Source organism: Pseudorasbora parva, chromosome 24, assembly GCF_024679245.1.
Source record: "Pseudorasbora parva isolate DD20220531a chromosome 24, ASM2467924v1, whole genome shotgun sequence".
Taxonomy (NCBI): domain Eukaryota; kingdom Metazoa; phylum Chordata; class Actinopteri; order Cypriniformes; family Gobionidae; genus Pseudorasbora; species Pseudorasbora parva.
Window position 1 is genome coordinate 16,892,644 of NC_090195.1, and position 26,162 is coordinate 16,918,805.

The 26,162-nt window shown below is 36.9% G+C and overlaps 2 protein-coding genes across 9 annotated transcripts in view; both read left to right on the top strand.

Moving 5' to 3' along the window:
• relch (RAB11 binding and LisH domain, coiled-coil and HEAT repeat containing) overlaps positions 1-2,152 on the top strand; it is a 64,442-nt gene extending 62,290 nt beyond the window's left edge. For all 8 annotated transcript variants that reach the window (XM_067434581.1, XM_067434582.1, XM_067434584.1 and 5 more), the window contains one exon: positions 1,555-2,152. In XM_067434581.1, coding sequence (XP_067290682.1) covers positions 1,555-1,675 — 121 coding nt within the window. In that variant the 3' untranslated portion in view covers positions 1,676-2,152. The remainder of the gene's footprint in view (positions 1-1,554) is intronic.
• Positions 2,153-6,966: 4,814 nt separating this feature from the next.
• On the top strand, positions 6,967-25,055 carry tnfrsf11a (tumor necrosis factor receptor superfamily, member 11a, NFKB activator). The gene is made up of 10 exons (XM_067434378.1): positions 6,967-7,221; positions 12,686-12,758; positions 13,106-13,231; positions 13,319-13,465; positions 14,215-14,299; positions 14,704-14,780; positions 16,749-16,853; positions 16,946-16,995; positions 17,071-17,785; positions 24,064-25,055. Exons 1-10 carry the CDS (start codon positions 7,147-7,149, stop codon positions 24,348-24,350), a joined length of 1,740 nt encoding a protein of 579 aa, XP_067290479.1. The 5' UTR covers positions 6,967-7,146; the 3' UTR covers positions 24,351-25,055.
• The last annotated feature ends 1,107 nt before the right edge of the window (positions 25,056-26,162 follow it).

The following is a 26,162-nucleotide window of genomic DNA, read 5'->3' on the forward strand; positions in this document are numbered from 1 at the left end:
CACGTGTGGCACTCTTTAAAACCTTTAACTTAAAGATGTGGCTTGATCGTAAACAGCACTTGTCGTCTTAATTTGACAGTCGTGTCTTAGCAACGCTTCCAGTGGTTTTGTTCCATGCATCTGTGAGATATTTATAAATGTTTGAACTTTATAACTGCAGTGAAGTCTATCATTTCGACTGTCACGAGAACTCATGATACATCAGTTGAATCTGCCTCTCACAGGCTGTGTATGTTCTGCCATGAGTTATTCAGGATATTTAGTTAGTTGGGTGAGTGGCATATTTGTTTAACATGTTTTAGAGAGCAACACCTGTTGATTATATAGATGTGATGCTCATTAGGACATGAAGTGCTTGATTTATAAAAATGTTTGTGTTTTTAACCACGTTTGGGTGTGGTCATAAAACAGAGGTGGTGTTCAAATTATTCATCAACAATAATTATCCGTCATCTTGCAGTTGCAAAAATGTTCATCATAGAATCCTGAAGAAGAAAAAAATCCCAAAAATATTAAGCAGCATAACATTGTTTTCAACATTGATAATAATAAGAAATGTTTCTTGAGCAGCAAATCGGCATAGTAGAATGATTACTGAAAGATCATGAGAGACTGAAGACTGGAGTAATGATTGTTTGAAAGAACTACTGTAGCCTACCTGAAAAATTTACAGCACTGTTTATTTAATTTGTATCTTTCATAGTGTATTTGTCATATTGTCAGTAATTTGCATCTTTGCTTATTTTTAATAACAATTATAAAACGAAATCAAATAACATGCTGGTCAAATGAGGTTTTAGGTGTTTTTTTTTTATTCTTTAAAATCTAAGATTTTTATTTCATTCTATTATTCAATTAGTCATATTATTCAATCATTTTTACTATTTTGGTTATTAGCTGTGGTATCGAATCAATATCGAGGTATTTTAGTCAGGTATCATATCGAAGTCATAATTTTGGTATTGTGACAACACTAGTCCACACCGTACGCAACACTACTATGAGACAATCACGGCCAATCAGATGAGCCAGTCGGCGGAGCTTTCTCTGCAAGAGCACTGGACCCGCAACTAATAAGTACATAATCAAATTCATAAATATGACATAATTTTAACAATCTTTGTCATAGAATACACCTTTTTGTTCATTTCTAAGATGTGAGGTGAATTATCCAGTTGCTTTTAGTATGTTATAAATGTCACAAAATGATAATCTAAATCTTTTAACTTATTAAAGCACATAAACATAACCTGAGATTGTCATACTTTGTATGTTGTTCCAGGCACAAAGTCGAAGAAATAGAATTCCCAGTCGCTCATAACATTTTCTGTTGTGGCTGGTTAGGACAAAAACTTTGATTAACAAGGAAAAGATAGCTTTTATCAGGGTGACGTGTCACATCTGGTTAGGACTCGGTGTAACACAAACGCTGGGTGGCCAGGGTGTATCACTTTGCCAATTTATCCCTCTCGGCGTCCAGTGCTTAAACACACCTTGAGTAGTGAGTGGCTGGATGTTCTTCTAACCCTTGAATTCTGTGCTGTCCCCTCTCAGGTCCATCTCTATTGCAGCGAGTCTGGTGGGCGAGGATGCGAAAACCAAGTTTCTAAGTAAGATGGGCCAGCTGACCACCTCAGGTGCCATGCTGGCTAATGTTTTCCAGAGAAAGAAATGAGAGCTGCTTGGGTGTTTCCCATGATCCTCCACTTTCTGGGATCTCCTACTTGAAGTCAATCGTCTGCCTTTCTTTTGTTCGTCTTTGATTTGATAGGCTGTATTTTTAACATATTTATGTCTTAAATTTATTCCAGCCTCCAAAGAAATTTGCACTCATTTTCAATGTTTTCCTTTTATTTTATTTTATTTCAAAGGCTTATTTACGTCACTACATTTGTTTTTGTTTTTTTTGACAATGTGAACTTTATGAAATCAAAACTATGATTCCTTCCTCGTCTCGTCGTCTCTTATGTGTTGCTGTGACTCTGGAGAAAATTTTCTATAAGTGTGTAAAATTGTCCGGGGTTTTGTTTCTCTTATTTTGGATATGCTCCAACTTTAAATAACTGTAAAATACAGTGAACTGAGAGAACAGTACCCAATATCATGTATATTTGAACATTCGTGTCATAAAATAAATAAAAAGCGAAGACCACTTGTGTACTTATGTACTTCTGATTCTGTGTTGTCTCTTAAACTCTTTTAGTTGATTTTTCTAGGACATCTGGCCTGACGGCAATCACTTAAGTACTTCTGATACAGCAAATCAGTCGCACATTGTTTGTTCCTCATGTTATCTGACTCAGAGGTTCATATCAGTTTATACACAGCATGTCCGTGATTCAACTGAATTGTGGCGCATATTTTAAACCTCGACAGGTGTTTCTGCTACAATAAAAGCGCTGCCCTTGAAAACCAAAAAAAAAAAAACGTGAACTACAAAGACATGGGCTTGTTTTTTTTTCACATTTGGAGAAAGGTATCAAAGTTCAAGGGTCTCTTGATCACATGGTCAGCAGTTGGCGGGAGAAAATACTGGCTGGATTTTGCAGAACCCTTTGCGCAGTGATCATTTATTGACTGAAGGAGAACGAAATTTGCATGTTAATTTTAATCTTTAACTTTTGTGTTTACCTTTATCCTTATCACAGGCATAACTTTTTCTTTCTTGCAATTAATAGTTAAAAAAAGAAACGGCTCGTATTTGCATAAAATATTTTCTTAAGCACGAGGTGACCTGCGCATGATTTGGAGCTGATGTACTGTAGTATATGGAAATTTCATCAGCAGGGATAAGTTACTCATGAGAGCGGGGCAAGAGTTGAAGAGGATTGTGAGTCAGACGTCAGGAACATTTCCAAACCTGGAGAGAGTGGCTGCCTAAAACCACGGGAACATTCTGCCTCCGTGTTTTTATTCCTGTTGTGCTGTTGACTGAGTGCATTACAAGACAGCAAGCAGGAACTAAAAGGCTTTGAGTTTTGGCCAATATGTGACCACTTTGATGGCAAATTATGAAGCGAGGGGATTTGGAGAGTGCCAGATTCAATCTGGGTTCCTTTCCGAAAGCTTAAAAACACTGGCATGTTTGTGTGTGAATCAAATATATACTTTACTGGTGGGAGGATGCATTTTACCCTGCCACAACAAAATATAGAAATTGTATTTATTTGCTGGTTGATATGGCAGAGACTGCCCCGGACCTAAATCATAATTATGGAATAAAAGATGGAATTTCTGAAATAAGTCATTTTGAGATTAAAAAAATACAAAATAAAGTTTACATAATTTATACATTTTCTTATAATTTTTTCTCTTTAAAATAATTTTCATTTCAATCTAATCATTTCAAACTTTTGTCATATTTTGGACTTTTTATCTTATTTCAATATCATTTTTGACTTTTGTCGCATACTATATCATAACTTTTACATTTTATTGAATTAATAATTGTGAGTTTGTCAATTATGATTAACCAAAATATGACATTTGTTCATATTTTAAGAGACTTACTGACCTTGACACAGTCATGAGTGTCTTTTAAGATGCCCTCACAGTGGTCATTTTCTGTTGTATGCTTTTATATTGGTTGCACACGCAGCTTTGATTTTAAAAAGCAGTGAAGCTTTTTTTTCCCTCTCAAAACAACCCGATCACACATAAATGCGTATAAATAGTACGAGTGTGCAATGTCGTGGAATGTATACGCCAAAACTCATTTTGGCGTGCATATGATACGCTGTTATCAAACTATGGTTTTCTTTTTAAGCATTTAATTCCTTAAATTAGATTTTTTTTTCCTTCATTATAATATCAGGATATCATCCATCACCCTGACCCCCTAAAAAAATACAAGAATGAATTTAAGTTAAGAAATCATAACATATTCACATCAGGTTGGGTTGGGTGAGTGTTTTTGTTTTCAGACTAGAACAATCGGTCTATTATGACATCTCTACAACTGTCTGACATAGCAGCTTTGAAAAGCCTCCAGGAATTGAGGACACCAAGTACACCTGATTTGCATGTGGGATGGTGTGGTGGGTGCATGGAGGAGAGCGCATGGATGCCAAAACATGCCCTTGAGCTTTACTGATGACTGTTATTCAAAGCAGGCAGCGATGGCTTAAAGGAACAGACACGGCACCTTTGTGCTTGAAAGCGAGAGGATGGTGAATAAGTGAAACTTCTTTCAACACAATCTTCTTCTTTCAATCTTTCAACACCCCCACCTATGTCCCGAAAGCATGGCTGTCTGCCCCTTTTACCCACTCAGACAGATGCCAAGTGAGCAATTATGAGTTGACAGTTAAAGCAAGATAAGAATTCCAAGCAAACAATTGACAGTTAACATTAAATCGAGTGTCCTGCTCAGAGAGGTCACACACTAGTGGACCATCTAAAACATTCATCATTTACCTATATCTTATTCCTCTGCACTTTTTCTCCAGATTGGTTTTGTGGTCCTGGACCAGATAGTTTTACAATTCTCAGTTTCCTTATCAGTGTTTTGTTCGACAGGGCTGTCAGAAACATGATTTAGGTAACTCTTGAATATTTGCAAACATGAGCTTGAGGAAAATGTGCATTTTGCAGGGGAAATTATGTTTTATTTACTGAAATTAATGGAAAAAGCAGAAGCCTATAAACATTTAATGCACAAAAGATGGAGGTTGTCATAGTAAACAGTAAGTTGAAGAGGCTCAATGTTCAAACTTGCTTATTAAAGGGTTAGTTCACCCAAAAATGAAATTGATGTCATTAATGACTCATCTAATGTCATAAGACCTCCGTTTATCTTCAGAACACAGTTTAAGATATTTTATTTTTAGTCAGAGAGCGTATCCAAGTGTATGCATGCTATAGGCTACTATCCATGTCCAGAAAGGAAATAAAAACATAATCAAAGTAGTCCATACATCAGTTAGTTAGTTAGTTAGAATCTCTTGAAGCATCGAAAATACATTTTGGTCCAAAAATAACAAAAACGAAGACTTTATTGAGCATTGTCTTCTCTTACTTGTTTGTGTTCAATCCTCAAATAAAGATTCAAACTAGAGGTGGGCGATCGAAACTAATATCGATAATATCGATACCAACGTTGGTATCGGTATTGATCGATACCAACGTGAAAATATCGATACTTAAGTTTCAGTTTCTCTCGTTTTGCGACCTGGCCGTGTTTGTCAAAATGCTGCTGCTGTCACAGAGCAGACAAACGGTTGTTAATCAGCTTCGGATCGCGCGCCAAACTGCTGAAATCACGTGACACTGGCGATCCGAATCATTGATCGATTCACTGATTCATAACCGTTTGAATCTTTATTTGAGGATTGAACACAAACAAGGAAGATAAGACAATGCTGAATAAATTCATAGTTTTTGTTATTTTTGGACCAAAATTTATTGTCGATGGGTCAAGAGATTTAAATTAACCCTATGATGTCACATATGGACTACTTTGATGATGTTTTTATTCCCTTTCTGGACATGGACAGCATACACTTACTAAATATAAAATATCTTAAACTGTGTTCTGAAGATGAACGGAAGTCTTACGGGTGTGGAACGACATTAGGGTGAGTCATTAATGACATCAATTTTTATTTTTGGATGAACTAACCCTTTAAATTCTGCTTAGTATACACTCACATATTTTTAAACAGCAGTATAGGCTACTACATACTACATTGTTTAAAAAAATGGAAGTGGTAGGCCACTTAAAATCACAGAACGGGGTCAGCGCATGCTGAGACACACAGTGCACAGAAGTCGTCAACCTTCTGCAGAGTCAATAGCTATAGACCTCCAAACTTCGTGTGACCTTCAAATTAGCTTAAGAACAGTGTGTAAGCCTTACATCAAGGGCAATGCAAAGTGTCGGATGCATTGGTGTAAAGCATGCCGCCACTGGAAGCCCTTCCTGTTCCAACATGACTACCTTCTGCACAAACCAAGCTCCTAAAGACATGGAAGATCAAGTTTGGTGTGGAAGATCTTGACTTTTGGATGAATTAGATGTGGAGACTGCAAGCCAGGCCTGCTCGTCCAACATCAGTGCCTGACCTCACAAATGCACTTCTAGAAGAATTGTTAAAAAACTCCCATAAACACACTCCTAAACCTTGTGGAAAGCCTTCCCAGAAGAGTTGAAGCTGCATAGCTGCAAAGGGTGGGACAAATCCATAATAAACCATACGGATTAAGAATGGGATGTCATTAAAGTTCATGTGTATGTAAAGGCAGACGTCCCAAAATATAGTGGCAATATAGTGTATGTTAGGGTGACTAAACGTCCTGTTTTTAAGTCCTGTCCTGGCTGTTTTTTATAAAGTGATGAAAATGTCCTGGTTTTCATTATTTTTCATTGGGCCATTAAATTTGACCGGCACTATAGGGCAATCTACAAGAAACTTATTGCCGAGCCAAGTGTCCTGGTTTTTGGTAATCAAAATATGGTCACTCGTCAGAAATCATGACTGATATAAATTTAGGTTCATTCACCACATTGAAAATGGACTGGTAAGTCAAGTGCATTGCATACAGTACTGAGCTCTGCACGTATACACTTTTGATTAATGGGCAAAAGTATAATTTCCTATAATCATCTATGATTTCTTTAATCATCACTGCACTTCGCACCTTAAAGGTTACAGAATTGGGCGATAATGACAGACAGGGATTGTGGTGGCACTTTATTTTTTTTACAGTAGCCTACTGTTCAGCTATAATTGGGTAATAACTTAACTTAAACCTAATCTTAACCCATCTTTTTTACCCAGTACATTCAAGTAGGCTACACTGTAAATACACTGTAAAATAAGTGCAACCGTGATTGTCTTGTTATGAATGTTACCCATGCTGTATAGGCTATGTATGTGGATTGCTTTGATTACGAGAACTGGGAGGAGCGTGTAAGAAACTGAAGATCTTCCACATGACTGTAGTGCAGGGGAAAACACAGGGAGAGCTGCAGTAGAGGCGTGGGTGAGTGAACATCATGGGACATGCTCTCTGGAAATGAACTAGGCTACAGCAGTCTGGAGTTTCATCCCTTTATCCCAGAGCGCACAGACGTCTGCTGATCATCACTGGAACCTAACAACAGTGAAGCTGAGATTATAGAGACCTGTTTTAAAGTTTAGAATAATGAGAGTGATTTTTTCAGCTAGTTGGATATTTCAAGGATGGATCACACACCTCGTTCTTGCTCTATGCACGCAGGTATGTTTTTGCGAATGAACCAAACTTCATTTTTTGCACGGCTTTATTAAAAGGGAATTTAATGTGACCTGGAAAATATTATTTTGCACTCTGTTTACTGGAAACGTTTTTTAGTAGCCTACCATATCACAATGGCAAATTGCCTTATCACACTCAATTAATTTCAGCACATTGTTGCGAAGATGGTTTGTGTAGGCTACATTATTCGCTGTAAGATTCGCGAACGACTTTTGAGTCGGACCTTTTTAGTGAATCTTAAGAACCGGTTCTGACTGAATCGGACCAAACGGTTCTCGTGTCAGATTGGATGGAAATGTCCAGTTCGTAGTAAAATGCCGAGTTTCGGTAATGTAGAAGCTCTTGGAGTGAAGATTTGGCTGATAGGGTGCACACAGTAAGTAGGCGAATGGAGAAAATGTTACACATAAAACAATGCAAATAAATGTGTGACTTTATTAACAGACAATTATTATCAACACGCACACGAAACGATTTGGTTTTATTAAATAGATTTTTACCCAGTCAAGTTATGCACTAACTATACTTATGATAATGTAAACTATATTTAATAACGAATCGTTTTGTTTTAAACCGGTTCATGAACTGCTTGAAAAAATGCTTTGCTGAAATGAGTTGGATATTCCATCCCTATGTAACGTTGGCTACTCTGTCTCACAAGTGAATAGACATATTTGGGGCTGCAATTATCTCACGATGGCCCCAAAATGCTATCTCACTACGTTTTGAGACATATCCAAACTCTTTCCTTCCCACGTTCCCAGACATGAGCAGATTTCTGTCAGATATTTTTTCTGCACTTTTCCCTGAATTGTTACACAATTTGAGGGAGGGGAACTCTGTGAATATGAAATTCTGTTTTTTCTTCTTCATGTTTTTGGATGGTCTTTTTAACCACAGTGAAGTGTCTGGGTTTTTTGTTTATAAGGAATCATTGGATTGTTCTGCCAAATGTAAATTTGTTGCTTATCAAATGTAAATTATCAGTACAGGAATTGTGTAAAACTCCAGCTCAAAAACTGCATTTACATATAACCTTTTTGATTTCATTATGCTACAGGATGCAGTGAAATGTTTTTTCCCCATGTAAACATTAAGAAAATATTGGAATTTTACAACATATTCTGGTTTGTGAAATGAGCACACATTTTTCTGATCTGTTTTGTTTTGTCAAAGCTTATATTCATTCATTCACTCAGTTGTCTTTCTGAGTTATCTAATGTAGGCTACTATCTGGTCAAACGTTTTAACATGTTTTCTGATGCATCACATAGACACAGGCCTGAACTTGTGTTTGCCAGGTTGTAGAGTTATGAAAGAAAATGTCAGTATCTGGAATCTTAATTCTGGAAATGGTGCTTACCTCTTTTTCAACCTTCCATACAGGCCTATGGAGAAGTATTTTTTTTTTCAGATGATGGACTTGACAAGTATTTTGTTAAACTAACTTAAATCTTTTTTTAGACAGTAACACAGCATAGCTTTATGTTTGTTACCTAAGGCTCATTCTTGTTTTATTCATAAACAGAATGAATGCAAAGCAATGCAACTGAAGGAACTGCTTTTGACATATGCAGCTCAACAAACAAAAGGAAATCCCGCACACTTGCAAAAAATCAAAAAACTTTTTATTAGCAACGTTTCAGTCTCATGACCTTCATCAGGCATATATCGACATAGCTCAAAATAGTGAAATCCTGTGAGAAAAGATTTTGCCGTGTCCGGTGCATATTTTCTAACATGTAATTTTTCAGGGCGTCACTGACCATAATCTTATATATTTAGTCAATGAAAATATCTTGTGTTGCATGAGTATAGCCTTACATTCAAATGTAGGATCAGAAATTAACTCTAAACATTCCTTTGGTTTCCTGCGTTTTTTTCTCAAATCCATTAAAAGGCCTTTTGGTTCTTCAGCAGTGGTCGAAAAAACCTCAGAATCACATCTTGAACTATGTTTAACATTTTAACAGAAACAAAGGAGAGATTATGTTCAAAGTTCAAGTATTTCATTTATTGTGCGAGTTTCAAATTGAAAGGTGATAAGGTCATAAGAACCTGAGAGTAAATATCATTGTTTAATATTGAGTTATGTAAAAGGGCCTTTTCATCATTTGAATAAATTTGGGTTTTTCTTCCTGATTTTTCTGCACTAGTTACTTGTTTTGACGAAGTTTGTTGTCATCAACAAATCTGATAAGGATTATTTCCCCATGAATTTCCATGATACCCAAAGATTTTTCTGAGAGGATGTATCAATCCATTTATCCTGGTCACATAGGAAAAAAATTTAGTCCTTGTTTTGGAGAGATAAAGAGAGCATTCATATTTCATAAATCATCTTCTGTAGTCCCCAACGAACATTATTTCACTTCCATTTTTCGCATTTCAAAATGAATTATTATATAATATTGTATATGTTGGCTAGAAAACTAAGGGCTTGCCAGTGGTGCTGATTTAAAATAATTTTATTTTTTACAGTGCTGTGCATTATTATTATTTTTTATTTAAGCATTATTTCTACCTATTTATGAAGCTCCTAGTATTTCAGCCAAGTGCTTTCCAACTCCACCGAGAGCCCATATGCTGAGCTTGGCACTATTTTCTTTTTTTATTGTCTTTTAAATGAGTGACGGCCGAATTTTGTAAGATTTGCGCTGAATTAAAGGATTGCATTTAATTCTGCCCTGCTGTTAAACCGAGGAATGCCTTTGTGGTATCTGGAGGGATGTGGGTGGGTTTTTTGCTTTTCTTCTTGTTTTTTTCTTTCTCCGAGTTGGGCAATACCCCCCCAAACGTACGCGCACACACACACACACACACACACACACACACACACACACACACACACACACACACACACACACACACACACACACACACACACACACACACACACACACACACACACACACACACACACACACACACACACACACACACACACACACACTCCCACCCTCTCTTTCATTCCCTGATGCTTTTACCATGCACTCAAATGATCATTATATCTTGAAGATTTTCATTGTGAGAGCCAATGTTTCAACGGGCCAAACTTTATGTAGTTTTTGAGTTACTGTATCACCCTGCAGACTAGAGGTACAATGACCCCCAAAAAGTATTTGAATGGTTAAGCCACATTTTAAAATGCCTGAATGCCATTGCATGAATTATGAAATAACCAACTGGCATGTATTGGATGATTTATTTTATTTTTTAAGAATGCCTTTTTACAATATTTAAATAATAAATTGACTGTTCAAAGTTCAAATGAAACTTGTCTAAAAAGGACCCCTTGGCTCAGAAAATTGAAGATTGCTGTAGAATGGTAAAAAATATCAGCAAATAACATTCTTAAAAGATTGTTTTCATATTTTTTAAAGAAGTCTGTTATGGCTGAAGTATTAATTTTCTTTTAAAAAAATTAACACATGTAGATGTAATATAAAACAGAAAGATTTGGATTATTGCTCTGTAATTTGTTTTGATGACACCGGATCTGATTTTCCTAATTCCTAGTCTTGATTACAAACTCATCGCATTCAATTTTTAACTTGAAGGGGCGTTCATGTCCAATTTTTTTTAAGCTAGCCCATCGTCCCAATTCGCATACTATCCAAACAAAAAAGTATTCTAAATAAGAATTAGTATGTCCCAAATCGCAGAATGTTGAAAAGAGTATGCCAAAGATACCCGGATGGTCTACTATTTCCGGTCAGAATTCGGAGTACAGATCGACGCACACTCTATAACGACTGATATTGCCCACAACCCATTGCGAATTTGACGTGATTTCAATTAGAACTGCAAACGTAGATAAAAAAGGGTAAAAAAACAAACATGACGGATGTGCGAGTCCGACAGTAGAGAGGTTTAAAAAGGGTTTGAGTGACCAACTATCAGCGTTTAACCTGCAGCAGCATTGTGAACTTTTGTAATGACGTTTAGCCAGTCACTTTTTAAAGCATCATTATATTTAAAATGAAAACACACAAGGAGAGTAGTATCTGCATTAAAGACCTACGAATGGCAGATCAACGTGCGGCTACATTTCTCTTCGATACGGTAGAAAATTAAACTGAATGTGGAGGATTTAAACTGTGATGATGATTGACGGCAGATGAGATGCACGTAACTAAGCGACAGAGATGCGACTAAGATGACAAAGTAGTATGTCCCAAAACTTGCATACTCTTCTGCTTCACACTCAAAAGTATATACTTTTTGTTCACAAAAATAGTACATAATTTTAGGACGTAGTATAAGTAGGCGTATTGGGACACAGTATATGAAACTAGTATTTACTAAGAAACTAGTATTTATCATTGCGATAGCACGGGAAGGCAGCATAAATATCAACTGTTTCCCTGCCATTAATGGAAATTTCCATAATTTCTCGAGACAACGCTTCCCTGCCATTGGCGGAAATTTCCGTTTTCCATGTTTTCAATGTTATCCTGTAGGGGGTGCTAGGACACATTTGTCTGACTATCACCAGACAAGGCTCAATTTAAGACTGAGCATTGGTCTGGGGAGTCTGCTCTGTATTTTCTACTGGAGAAGAGGCGTGATCAACAATGTACGCAATTGGATAGTCCTTCAACCAATCAGAACACAAGAGACGTGATCAACCGGCAAAGACACATCGCTTCTCTATCTGTCATCGTGTTAAACGCCTATAAGTTGCCAGGTGGATAAGCAAGTCTGTGATTGTGTTCCCGCAAAAGTGTAACAGAAGCAGTAGAAATGAATGTGGGTTTCCAGATTGAGTTGCCGGGCGAAATCAAATCGCCAACAGATCAGGCTGGGTTAACCCAGTCAAATGACACATATTCTTAAAGAGTACAGAATATCCTGATCAAATTCAAAATATATGTGAAGAAGATGCAGAAACAAGCGATAGTATGTGTAAACAGATGCATATGTAGAATAATGCGTTATTCAATGTTAAAAAGCATATAAATCAAACTGCCTAATGTTAATGAATGAAATGTCAAAATGTCACTTCAATTGTTGTGGGTGTTGATGGACTCGATCAACTCCATCTATGTTTTGATCATCCTTCTGAATCCGATCTGGATGTAGTTATTGGAAGAAAAAAATGTTCAATAACTTGCTCAAAATGTTTTATGAAACATCCCACATAAAATAGAATGCATAAAGCTTTCATAAAACACTTTATTGTTTGTTTTAATGCAGAGGCTTATTTCGATGCCTTGCATATTTAGATATTCATACAACAAAATATTCTGGGGGCCATTCAAATTTTGTGAAAGTTTTTAAAAAATGTTGGCGTTAAAGATTTAATAATCTTTGTTGCTGTTGATGGGACATGTTCATTAATTCAGCAAATGCTATTTATACAAAGTGACTTGCAAATGAGGAACATCGCAAGAATTTTAGCACCATCATATTTGTTTAACTATTGTTTAACTTTTAATTTCAGGCAGGACTGGCCATTAGCTGCCAACAGAACGAGTATGAGAACAACGGGGAGTGCTGCAGAAAATGTGAACCAGGTGAGCACAAATACAGACTGGTTAATTACACTTTGGAGAACACACTATAAAACATTCCGTTTCATCATTCATTTAATGGTGAAAATAAATGTGTGAGTGAAGCTTATGTCTGGGAAAACCAAGATCAGGTCTAAATCGGCAGTTTTTTCCCACTTGAAAAGCAGAAGGATGAGAGAAAGAGGAAGAGGCCTATATACACCCACATAAACTATAACCTACAATGACTTCCTTCTACCAAATATTTTTGAATACCATATTTTGCAATATATATTCACTGACCTTTTCAATGCCCAAAACAGCAAACCTATTTGACATTTATAGTTGAGCAAGATTTCCTTTAAATGCAGGAAAATACGTGTTGGACCATTGTGACGGCAGCTCCAGCACGATATGTCGTGATTGTGGCCCTGATCATTACCAGCCGGACTGGAACAGTGACACCAAGTGTATTCCTCAGAAGTACTGCGATGTGGGTCAGTGTCACATAATGTGTTTAAAGAAAGAAAATGGTTTAATTTTGCATCATTTTTTTAACACCTGCCACCAATCCTCCTCTGCAGGTAAAGGATTTAACCGCACCCGTCCACACAACCCCACCGCGGCTGAACCGTGTCGGTGCAAGCAGGGCTTCCACTGCTCTCTGATCAACTGCGAATACTGTGAGGCCATTAAAAAATGTCCTGCAGGAGAAGGAGTTGTGATTGGTGGTAAGAGCTTGTGATGACTCAAAAAAAGCTTTGTGGTGATTAAATTTTTGATTTGATTGATCCGGGTTAATGGGCAAATGAGAATGATTCTTTATTCTGGTGAATCTGTACTCATAAATGGATAGTTCACAACATGAAAAACATGGAGGTGTGCAAATAATGACAGAACTTTCATTTTAGGGTGAACTATCCCTTTAGTAACTTAAAGTAAATTTAAAGTGGGAGACATTAATCATTTGCTTTACACATAGATGAAGTGTACCCGTAATTGAGAGTGCAGTAAATCAGTGGCTGTTCCAGCTCCGTGGTTTTGAGCACAAGGTTTAGAGCCAAATGGAAATGAACCTCATAATACAGTTCACAGAAATGAATGTGGACACAGTGTAGTTTATAATTCATCATTAGTTACACTGTAGTTAAAATTAAAAGGCATCCCACTACTTTCTGTAGATTATAGGCTATATCTATCTATCTATCTATCTATCTATCTATCTATCTATCTATCTATCTATCTATCTATCTATCTATCTATCTATCTATCTATCTATCTATCTATCATCTATCTATCTATCTATCTATCTATCTATCTATCTATCTATCTATCTATCTATCTATCTATCTATCTATCTATCTATCTATCTATCTATCTATCTATCTATCTATCTATCTATATAAATTTGACATTTGAGTCTAAGTGATATGTCTGTCTCTCTATCTATAATCCTTTATCACTCTTTCTTCATTTCTAGAGACCGGCAGAGCTTCCTGTGTGACTTGTCTACCTGGATTTTTCTCAGATTCCATATCAATCGAATCCTGCAAGAAATGGACAGAGTGAGTATGTCTCACTATCGAAGGTTAAAAAGTCGATACGATAACGGCTCAATAGAAATAAAACAGTAGGGAGTGTATACCACAAAGATGCCTGTCCTCTGAGTCACACACGCCGGTCTATACTTTAACAGGACTCATTTGCAAAGTCACAGCTCTCATTCTCACAGGCGTTGTTTGTCTGGGGAAGGTCTCAGGCATGCTCTGTCATTTTTTAAAGCCCCCGCAGTCTTACCGCACTGTGGTATTATGATTAATTTCTCCACCACTTCCCCTAGAAGGAGCCCTTTTTCTTTCTTTCGTTTGTGGTTGCTCTTAGAACTCAGAAGATTATATTTGGACTGATCAAACCAAAAGAGGCCAGGCTATTGGGCTGTCCTGTATTGATATGTCTAATTCTCTTCCAGTTGTAAAGCTATCAGCAAGACCGAAAAACAGCCAGGAAGTCCCAAGACAGATGTAGTGTGTGGACTCCATTCTCCTGGTAGGTTATATACAATGTTTATTGAATTATACACTACCATTCAAAAGTTTGGGCTTGATAAGATTTTTTTATATATTTTTGAAAGTCTCTTATACTTACCAGAGCTGCAATTATTTGATCAAAATAGAGTAAAACCTAGCCTGACAAGCCAGACCCACATCAAGATGTTTGGTCTGGAAACTCACCATAGACAGGGCTCAATCCAAGGGGCGGGATAAACGGTTGTCTTTCAAACTCCCTCTGCATGCGATAGGATAGCGCTACCACCAACTAGAGCAACGAAGGTGAAACAGCTTGTTGATAGATTAAACATTCGCCGTATCCGGTCAGCAAAACCCCGAACACATCTTCCCTTTTTAAGAATGACTTCAGTGCCATTCTTTGTTCTTTTCTCAGAGAAAAGCTTAACTCCAAGTCTTCCAGAATCGCGGTCAAAGCTGATTCGAAAGACCGCCGCCGTTCGCCAGTTTCTGTGTTTACTAGAAGCATGCAATCGCAACTCGGCCGTCGTCCTTATGGCCCCGCCCACCGACTCTATACACGATGTGATTGGTCCGGCAAGAGTTAGGGGAATACAGCTCAGAAGGGTATAGAGAGTTCCTAGACGACACTTGCGAGCAGATTAATTGTGCTGCCGCTAGGGTGCGTTTAGATTTCTAGGCTAAGTAAAACCAGTAATATTGGGAAATGATGTCTCGTCTTTTGGAAGTCAATGCAACAAATTCTTACAGTTTTTCTCAGTTTTTTCAAACTCACAGTTTTCAAAACGGTAAGTGCATTTCTCAAAACAATTTGTACAAATAGCAAAACACCATGGATAACCTGCAAAAGCCACTCTCTTACTCAAAATCTTTAGTTCATCTCTCAAAAGTAAATATCTGTCAATGAACATGTCAGTGCCATCAGAATGACAAGTCCTTGTGTCATTGTGTACAGATAAGACAAGTCAAATTGTTTAAATTCATAGTCATGTTGTTAATATAACAGTTTACTCTGGAGGGATGTTCTGATGGAAACTATGGCTAAAGTTTTGATGACAATTATTGTCAATTGTAAGTTACATCTTAATGTATGTTTGAGTGTAACTGCAAGAAAATGGAAAAGATTCAAATTTACACGCTTACTGTTTGTACTGAATTTTATTGACAGAACATGTCATTGAGATACAGTAATGAAAAGACAGCACTGAATAGCACACAAAAAACCTAAAGAAGAAATGTGAACATAGGAAAAACTGTACATGCGGTGCTGTAGAACTATATATATATACCTGCTAGTTGATGTTTCATGAGAAGCACCTTCGTTGGAGAAAGTCAAGATTCACCTGGGAGCAATTTACCACTTCAGGACAGATTTAGAAAAAAGTCTAATGGAAATATAGAAAGTATAGAAATAAGCTTGACATATTATGATAACTTGTTAAACCATTTTACGTGTAAAGACTTATGCTATGAGCTTGTGCCTAAATGTTGTGGCGGGTGAGACTATTTAACAGAGACCCAATATAATACATTTTGATCAACATGACATAAGCAACTGATAATGTAGGAAACAACAGAGAATTGTACATAATCATTTGCATGGATGTACCAAAGCATTTGCAACTTGTTCAAAGAAATGAGAAACTGCTTTTTTGATGTGCACAACTGACACAATGATGTGAGAATTGAACAGGTAGTTTTGAGAATTTCAATTCTGATCTGAGAAATGTACCAAAGCGACTGAGAAAAACTGTAAAAGTACTGATTAATTGTATTCATTTTTAATTTCATGATATCTGTAATGTCTGGTAGGATTAGTCTGGATGTGTTTCTTTGTTGCTCAAGCAGTTTTGTCTTTCATCCAATAGCAATAAATGTGATTGTGCAACAGAACAGAGACAAACTTTACTAGGCCCTCTATGATGACCTGAATAACTTAAAATCTTCACAGACCGGTCTAATGAATAAACCTCCTAAACTTCCACAGTTATGACACCCTGGGTGCTGGTGGCCATCCTCTCAGTCATCATCGTGGTCTCTCTGGTCGTTCTCTTCTTGTTTTGCTACAAAGATAAGCTGAGCTTCCTCTCAGGTAAATTTTGTTTAGGGTCATATTTGTTTGCTACACTTTGTAGTAGATTCTTGTCTATGTTGTTGATTAAAGCTTATTCTTTGACGTCACAGTAAATCTACGCACCTGCGTCCAAAACCTGAAAGGAAGTAGGAGTCGACAGGTAAGTAATAATATCTGAAAACTTGTTTCAAAACCTAGCGATGGATAAAGATTTACCAATCCTACTTTCTTGTAGGAAACTGTGACAACTTCATACCGCTGTAGAAACGGTCTACAAACTCACCCTTTAATATGCCAAGAAAGAACACCTCCGGAGTCCCTGATCATGTGTCCTAGTACCGAATTAACCATCCCAGAAATGTCGACCTGCATGGACCAAGAACAGTTCCAGGACCGAGCCGAAACCGCGTCGGGGAGCTCCAGCGTGGACTCCGGATGTGGACCGTCGTCCCCGCTGTCAGGCAGCTCTTGCAGTTGTGAAATCATGAAGGAGCCCATAGAGGTGGGAGAGAACGAGGACTGCAGTCAGCTGGTCGCCACGGGCCTGGCGTCATGCTGCTCCTGCAGGACAGGGGATGTCACCGGAAATGTGCAGGTTATGGGCCTGAAAGAACCTCTGCTCTGTGAGAGCTGCTCCTTGGACGGCCTGCCCGCCTGCGATTTTGTGGATCTGCAGCGCTCGCAGGAACTCTATCTGGACTACAGCAGCCCTGCTGGCAAGGAAGCCATGTCAGAGATGAGAGGTGTCTACGGGGACCACGGTGTGGTCGACGGGCTGTATAGACAGAACGAACCTTGTTGCTGCAGCATAGACTCAACCACCGTTCCTCCTTTGTCATCTGTCAGCGCTAATGACCAAGGCCTTTCACTGATCCACAGTGAGGACCACAAACTGTCTGACCCAGACCAGGAGTACCAGAACCAGTGCTCAGATGCCGCTCTCACATCTGGTAAGACATTAACACGTGAACATTTTTTGACAAAACAAATGAAGAGTTGTCTGAGCATCTGAGGTATTTGAAGCTGTCGCCTCATAGTCCAGTACACAGGATTCTGTTGAACTCATTTAGAACGTTTAATGCCAGATTTACAAGCAAATTGGACAAAAACAGCGTGATATGATGAAAGCCTGGAAACGATTGAAGTCATGACCTCAGTAATAGTGGGTCAAAAATGCACAGTGTTGCAGTCATTTTGGTTTCAGTGCTTTGATCATGAAACACATGGCCAAAATTGTATCACCTGATGTATTGCACTGATTTACACATTTTTAGATCACTGGATCCCTACGTAAAAAGTCTTTAAAAGTGCTAGAAAACAGTCCTAATTATATGTGTGTTTGTTTACAAATAATTGTAGCTATATAAATTACTATATAAATAATATTATAGCATATAATTCTATAAAAATTATAATTATTTGTTTTTTTTTTTAAATCAGAGATGCACCAATGTATCGGCCAACATTCGGTAACAGCCGATAAAAGCTATTATTTTCACTATCGGCTATCAGCCAAGTGTTTATAAACAGCCAATGATCAGGGCCAATTATATCTAGTCAGTTAAAAGTGTGGAAAAACATGTCCAGACTGCAACTCATACTGTTAACACAACAATAACGCATTAACAATTAAAAAATAGTGACGTTAAAGCAAGCTCTATTTGACCCCATGTCAATCACCCATATTTAAAGGGTTATTTCACCCAAAAATGAAAATTTGGTCATTAATTACTTTCCCTAATGTTGTTTGACGCACGTGAGACCTCCGTTCATCTTCGGAACACAAATGAAGATATTTTTGTTGAAATCCGATGGCTCAGACAGGCTTTCATTGACACAGATGTCATTTCCTCTCTCAAGACCCATAAAGGCACTAAAGACGTCGTTAAAAGTCCATCTGACTACAGTGGTTCTACAATCATTTTATGACGTGACGAGAATAGTTTTAATGCGCAAACAAAAAACTCATTAACGACTTATATAGTGATGGGCCGATTTCAAAACAAAGATTCAAACGGTTATGAATCAGTGTATCGATTCATGATTCGGATCGCCAATGTCACGTGATTGAACTATTCTCGTCGCTTCATAAAATTATTGTAGAACCACTATAGTGTAAGACGAACTTTGCAACAACGTCTTAAGTGCCTTTTATTGGTCTTGAGAGAGGAAATGACATTGGTGTCAATGAAGGCCTGTCTGAGCCATCGGATTTCAACAAAAATATCTACATTTGTGTTCCGAAGATGAACGGAGGTCTTACGGGTGTCGAACGACGTTAGGGTAAGTAATTAATGACAGAATTTTCATTTTTGGATGAACTAACCCTTTAAAGCCAAGGTTGACAGGTCTGCTTTTTTTGCTAAATCAAACATTTCTATTGCCTTCCATCCAATAATCAAAAAGAGCTTTTTGCTTTGTTACTTCTGATAAGAAACAAAGCCTCCGTTTTCAATTCTGTCCATTTTATCAAATAATTTAAACAATAAATGGCACTCTTAAATGTGACATGACAGATAAAGTAGCAACCCGATTATATCTTGAAAAACATGATTGAACATCAAATGTTGAAAGATACAGTACAACTTACTGAAATATATCATGTCTCATGTCATCACTCAATCAATGTTTTAACCGCGGAAAGACGTCAATAAAACAGCTTATAAACAATTTCACATACCGTCACATTTACCTCAGAAATGATTTGCAATGCTCACAGTTCTTTAGTTAGCTATGAAAAACACTAGAGAAGATTATTTATGGTTACTTATGTTTGAATAAATTTGCCATAAAGACAAGTGCATATAAAACCTACTAGTTTTATACAAACATTTCAGTTTTTATTTGAGTGTAATTATTATATCTGAAAATAAATAGCAGCTGAATATAATACCTTTGTTTTTAGTTGTAACCTCTAATATTATAGTGTACCAAATGAGAGGGTTCCCTAGTTTGCAGCATTATTTGGAAAAAGGAAACTTAGTATCGACAGTCATTCTGAATAATCGGCCATCGCTGTTAGCAGAGAAATTTATATCGGTGCATCTCTAAATTAATGAATACATAAATAAATATAAATGTTTTCATCACAGACTTCTGATTCTAATGTATCACTATTTCCACAATAAAAAAATCAACATTGATAATAATAATAAGAAATGTTTCTTGGGCAGAAAATCATTATATTGGAATTAATTCTGAAGGATCATGTGACACTAAAGACTGGAGTAATCATGCTAATAATTCTGATTTGTCACAGCAATAAATGTAAAAATATAAATTTTATTAATACATTTTAAAATGTATTAAAATAGAAAAGCTATTTTAAAAATCTATTTAAAAATATTACTGTTTTTTATTTTATTTTTTTATTTTTAAAACATTGCATAACCCAAGTAATTCCACCACCACCTAAATATTTAAATTTTATAAAATTTATTATTTAGATGATTTATAATCATAAGTATTGACACAATAAATTTTTCCATTTCAATAACGTTATTTCACAGTGTCTGCTTTACTTGTATTCCATCCTACTGTTATTAATTAAATCTCTGCAAAGGAATTACACAATGTATACAGAAGTAGTTCATTAATATTATTCAGTAATTTCTGATGCAAATACAGAGTAACCTGAACACTATACAATAAAGCCTCATGTCTTGTAGCAATAATTAGAACAAGCACATTCAGGTCATGTGCATTCCAGTAAGTCGTGTTTGTGAAAATATGGCAGGCAGCCACTGCAAAGAGTGGGAGTAGGGTCCATTATGGACCAGCAGAAAATGACTAAAAGATGTGTGAAATGTGAGTCATTGATAGTCTGTGTGTATATTCGGAGAGAAAAAAAGGAACCATTATAATCTGCCTATGTTGAATTTTTAAGTGGAAGGAAGCTGTTTTGTTGCTCAAAAGGGACTGACACAAAACAGCTTTTTTTGCCATGTCAGTGCTTACGTGGCATTATTAGCCTCCAGTTTGTAATAGACCACTAAACATGCAGTGTATTCACACGCAAGACTAAAGCAGTTTGCATATGTGACTAAATAATATGGTTACATTAATATGCGCAATGTTTTGCCTTGATATTCCTGTTTAAATTACAGGAGTGTTAGTAAGGGTTAATATTGTTAGCCAAATCTAAAAACCATAAAATATGCCATTACTTGAAATAAAATAAACATGAACTAAATAGTACTGTGAAATCGATTAATCATATATATATATATATATACACTCAACTAAAGGAATATTAGGAACACCTGTTAAATTTCTCATTAATGCAATTATCTAATCAACCAATCACATGGCAGTTGCTTCAATGCATTTAGGGGTGTGGTCCTGGTCAAGACAATCTCCTGAACTCCAAACTGAATGTCGGTGAACCGGTGCACAAACGTGCCGGTATTTCCCAATTTGCTCAGTTACTGGGATTTTCATGCACAACCATTTCTAGGGTTTACAAAGAATGGTGTGAAAAGGGAAAAACATCCAATATGCGGCAGTCCTGTGGGCGATGCCTTGTTGATGGTAGAGGTCAGATGAGAAGGGGCCGACTGATTCAAGCTGATAGAAGAGCAACTTTGACTGAAATAACCCCTCGTTACAACTGAAGTATGCAGTAAAGCATTTGTGAAGCCACAAAACGCACAACCTTGAGGCGGATGGGCTACAACAGCAGAAGAATAACACCCCACCGGGTACCACTCATCTCCATTACAAATAGGAAAAAGAGGATACAATTTGCACGAGCTCACCAAAATTGGACTGTTGAAGACTGGAAAATGTTGCCTGGTCTGATGAGTCTCAATTTCTGTTGAGACATTCAGATGGTAGAGTCAGAATTTGCCGCAAACAGAATGAGAAGGATGGATCCATCATGCCTTTTTATCACTGTGCAGGGTGGTGGTGATGGTGTGATGGTGTGGGGGATGTTTTCTTGGCACACTTTAGGCCCCTTAGGCCGGGGACACACTGCAAGCGTGCCGTGAGCGTCTCGGCTGCGTGGCGTGTCCGTTTTTATTTCGGCTCCCATGTTAACCGGTTAGAGCTTGCATACTGCCTGCGTCACACGCGCGGTCCGAGTCGCGCGGAAAACGCGTGCATGCTTCAAGTAGAAGAGACGCCTATTTTTTTGACGCAACACGCGAGCGTGTTGGAAGCGTTTCTAGGCAAAATAGCATGTTTATAAGCCATTTTGACACAAATACATATTAATAAATGACATTTTAATGTTTGAAAGTCTGTAGATTAACATAAATGCAGATATAGGCCTAATTGTAATAATAAAAAACAACATAATTATCGATTTTGAAATATTAAACCTGTCAATACAGAACGAAATATTCTGTAGCCTATTTTGCCGTCAGTACCATATGTATAATGGCCAATAGGCTACTGCTGATGTTGTCTTTACTGTATCAATAGGCAATATATTTATATTTAACATGAAGTATAGGGCTTCCCTGTACATTAATAGCAGCAGCAGCGCCGCGTCAGACACGCTTCTGGTGTGCAATGACAGAGAAAATGCCAGGCAGCTGCCCCGCGGCTGACACGCAGCAGAAACACCACGCTTGTAGTGTGTCTCCGGCCTTAGTGCCAATTGAGCATTGTTTTAATGCCACGGCCTACCTGAGCATTGTTTCTGACCATGTCCATCCCTTTATGACCGCCATATACCCATCCTCTGATGGCTACTTTCAGCAGGATAATGCACCATGTCAAAAATGAGGACAATGAGCTCACTGTACTAAAATGGTCCCCACAGTCACCAGATCTCAACCCAATAGAGCATCTTTGGGATGTGGTGGAACGGGAGCTTCGTGCCCTGGATGTGCATCCCACAAATCTCCATCAACTGCAAGATGCTATCCTATCAATACGGGCTTGCATAATGCTTTCAGCACCTTGTTGAATCAATGCCACCTATAATTAACCTATAATTAAGTCAGTTCTAAAGGATAAAGTGGGTCAAACACAGTATTAGTATGGTGTTCCTAATAATCCTTTAGGTGACTATATATATATATATATATATATATATATATATATATATATATATATATATATATATATATATATATATATATACCTATCTATACATACACACTCAAACATTTACAAACTTTTATGTCAAATGTGATTAATTGTGATTAATTGATTTCATAGCACTAAGAATAAAATATATTATAAGAAACCCCAATGAGAAATGAGAAACTAGCTTAAAGAGATAGTTCACCCAAAAATTTAAATTTGATGTGTATCTGCCTACCCCCAGGGCATCCAAGATGTAGGTGTGTTTGTTTCTTCAGTAGAACACAAATGAAGATTTTTAACTCCAACCGTTGCGCATATAATGCATGTCAATGGGGTGTATTTCTATGAGAGTAAAAAACACATTGACATACGAATCCATATTAAACCCTGTGGCGACACTATCTGTTTCATCGAAAACCAAACAGTATTTATGGTATTTTTTTTTTTTTTTACCTCATATCAGACGAATTTCATCTAGTATGAGATTCGAGAATGCCATTACGGCCATTCCGCAGAAGATGGTCAAAACAACAGCGCAATCATAGATATGTGTACATAGATGCCTCATTAGACAGATCCACGCATGCACTAATGACGATTCTATATATATATATCTATGATTGTGCTGGGTTTTGACCTTCTTCGGCGGAAGTAATGGTGTTGGGAATATTAGATGAGATTTGTCTGCTATGAATAAAAAAAATACCATAAATACTGTTTGTGTTTCTCACACAAACCGATCCTTTCATGTCTTAAGACATCAATGTGTCGCCACATGGTTTAATATGGATTCGTATGTCTATGTGTTTTTTTAATCTCATAGTGGCTCTAAAAGAAAAACATCCCATTGACATGCATTCTACGAGCAACGGTTGGAGTTAAAAATCTTCATTTGTGTTCTACTGAAGAAACAAACACACCTACATCTTGGATACCCTGGGGGGTAAGCAGATTAACATAAAATTTTCATTTTTGGTTGAACTATCCCTTTAAATAAAATTTGTTTTATTTAAGTAAAATTACAACAACAAACCATTCAAAATATGAACAAAAGCTATAATAGTATATCAATGGTACTAAAATAACACAGGTGTTCATTTGTCTCCAGGAAAGGAATGCTTATTTATTTAATGGAAATCATGCATACTATTTCTGCAACTTTTTCTGATGCGTTGCCTATTTTTGTCAGGTCAGGTGACAGGAAACAACAACACTACTTTTATCTCCAGCGGGCAGGTGATGAACTTCAGCGGTGAGGTCATCGTGGTCTACGTCAGTCAGACGTCGCTGGGCAGCAACGGCGGGACAGACGAACCCTTCAGCTGCCCGGTTCAGGAACAGTCTAATGAAGACAGCTTTCAAAGTGAGCCCAAATCTAACACAAGCACAACACCGCAGACCAAGAGCAGAAACGGACACGTGGAAAAACACCTGCCCGTACAGGAAATGACTAACGACTGGTCCTGGCAAAAATAAAAAAAAGAGGTGCAAACATCTCCAAATGGACTAGAATGGACTTTTTAAAATGTTTATTATTATTGATTAATGTTCTCCGTATGAGTGCTATTTCATGAAAAATGCTATGCATTTGTTGACCTACGTATTTATATCATATAAATTAGGTACTTGTCAGCTTTGAGAGGATTCCTCTGGTGCGGGTGCTAATGATCTGAGGACAGTAAAAGTCATGAACATTGATTCCAGAATGTCTCACTTTCACATAAAGAGTGGCTTGGTGCGACAAGAAGCTAAACTCAGGCCAAAGATGATGATAATACAGCCAGAGAAAGCACAAACGTAGCCATCACAACACAAGCTAGATGTTTTTCAATGTCCTTTTCTCTTGGCCTTTTCTGAAACTGAGCTATCGTCCCGTACCTCATGGCAAGAACCGTTTTAGGGTGTTGTTAAATCTCAGACTAAGTTAGTAACATGGAAATGAGAAAAGGGGATGTTGATTTGTGGTGTTTATATTTTTTTTTAAACAATTTTTTGTAAATGTTAATAATTTTTTTGTTATTTATCGTGCCATTTTTGTGCCTGGAGCAGAACACATAATCACGGACATTATTCATAATCATTAATGTATATGGTGATTGAAAAAAATCTATGTTCTGATACAGGAGGAGTAGTGATTTTCTCCACCCATTACTGTAAATAAAGCTTGTTTGTATGAAACAATTTTTTTCCTTTAAATGAGTGTGATGGTATGAGAAAGCTATTTGGTTTAGAGATAAGCTATGTTTATTGCTTGTGCATCACTAACCACATGTGTGGTAAAGCCTCAGTATTCAAGCAAAACCAATGTTGACATAATGCCTTTATAAATAGCTGTGAATCGCTACCAGCTGTCGAAAGCTCAATGCAAACATATAGTCACAAATACAGTGTTTAGCCACATGAGGTGAGAATTCCACCAAAGGCTGCTGGATGTTTAGCAGTGATTGGGATAATCACAACTCTGGGATGGCAACTGAAACAAACAATGGAAATTGTTGTGAGTTCTGTCTGCCAAAACAGGAAGTTATGACTGGTTTTAATGTGGTTCTGCTCAAGGAGCCTTCAGGCACATTTTGGTGACTGGTGACTAACAATGAATGTTGAATTGTCCTGCCATCTGGTGGACTGATATTGTAATAAGAATAGAAATGTGACGAAATAGTAAAAGCATAACATTTTAAAGACTGAAATAATGATATTGAAATGAATGTATATGTAACTGTTCTAAAGTCAAAACAATTTATTGCAATATTATTTGCAAGATATTTTTGTGACAAAAATATATATTTTTCAGTACAATTACCATTTTTTTTGTAAATACTTTACAAAATATAATCTGTAAATATTGTTCAGAAGCACTATAGACCATGAGCAAACTATAGAACAATAATATATAAAAAAGAAGATATATATATATATATATATATATATATATATATATATATATATATATATATATATATATATATATATATATATATATATATATATATATATATATATATATATATATATATATATATATCAATTGGTGCTCGATTCTGATTGGCTGGAAGATGTGCAATAGAAACCGTTTAATAGTAGGTCAGGTTAGTTTAACATCAATATAATTTATTTTTTATTATTAGGATGTTTCTCTCGTTTATTAATAATATTGCATTTTTTTGGCTAATTATATGACAGCAGCTATTATTTGCAGAGAATTGGGAATCTGGGGGAAGTCCACTGAAAAAGAGCCATGGATCATTCCATATCCCCTTGGTCACTGGTAAGGTGTCAGTGATCCTC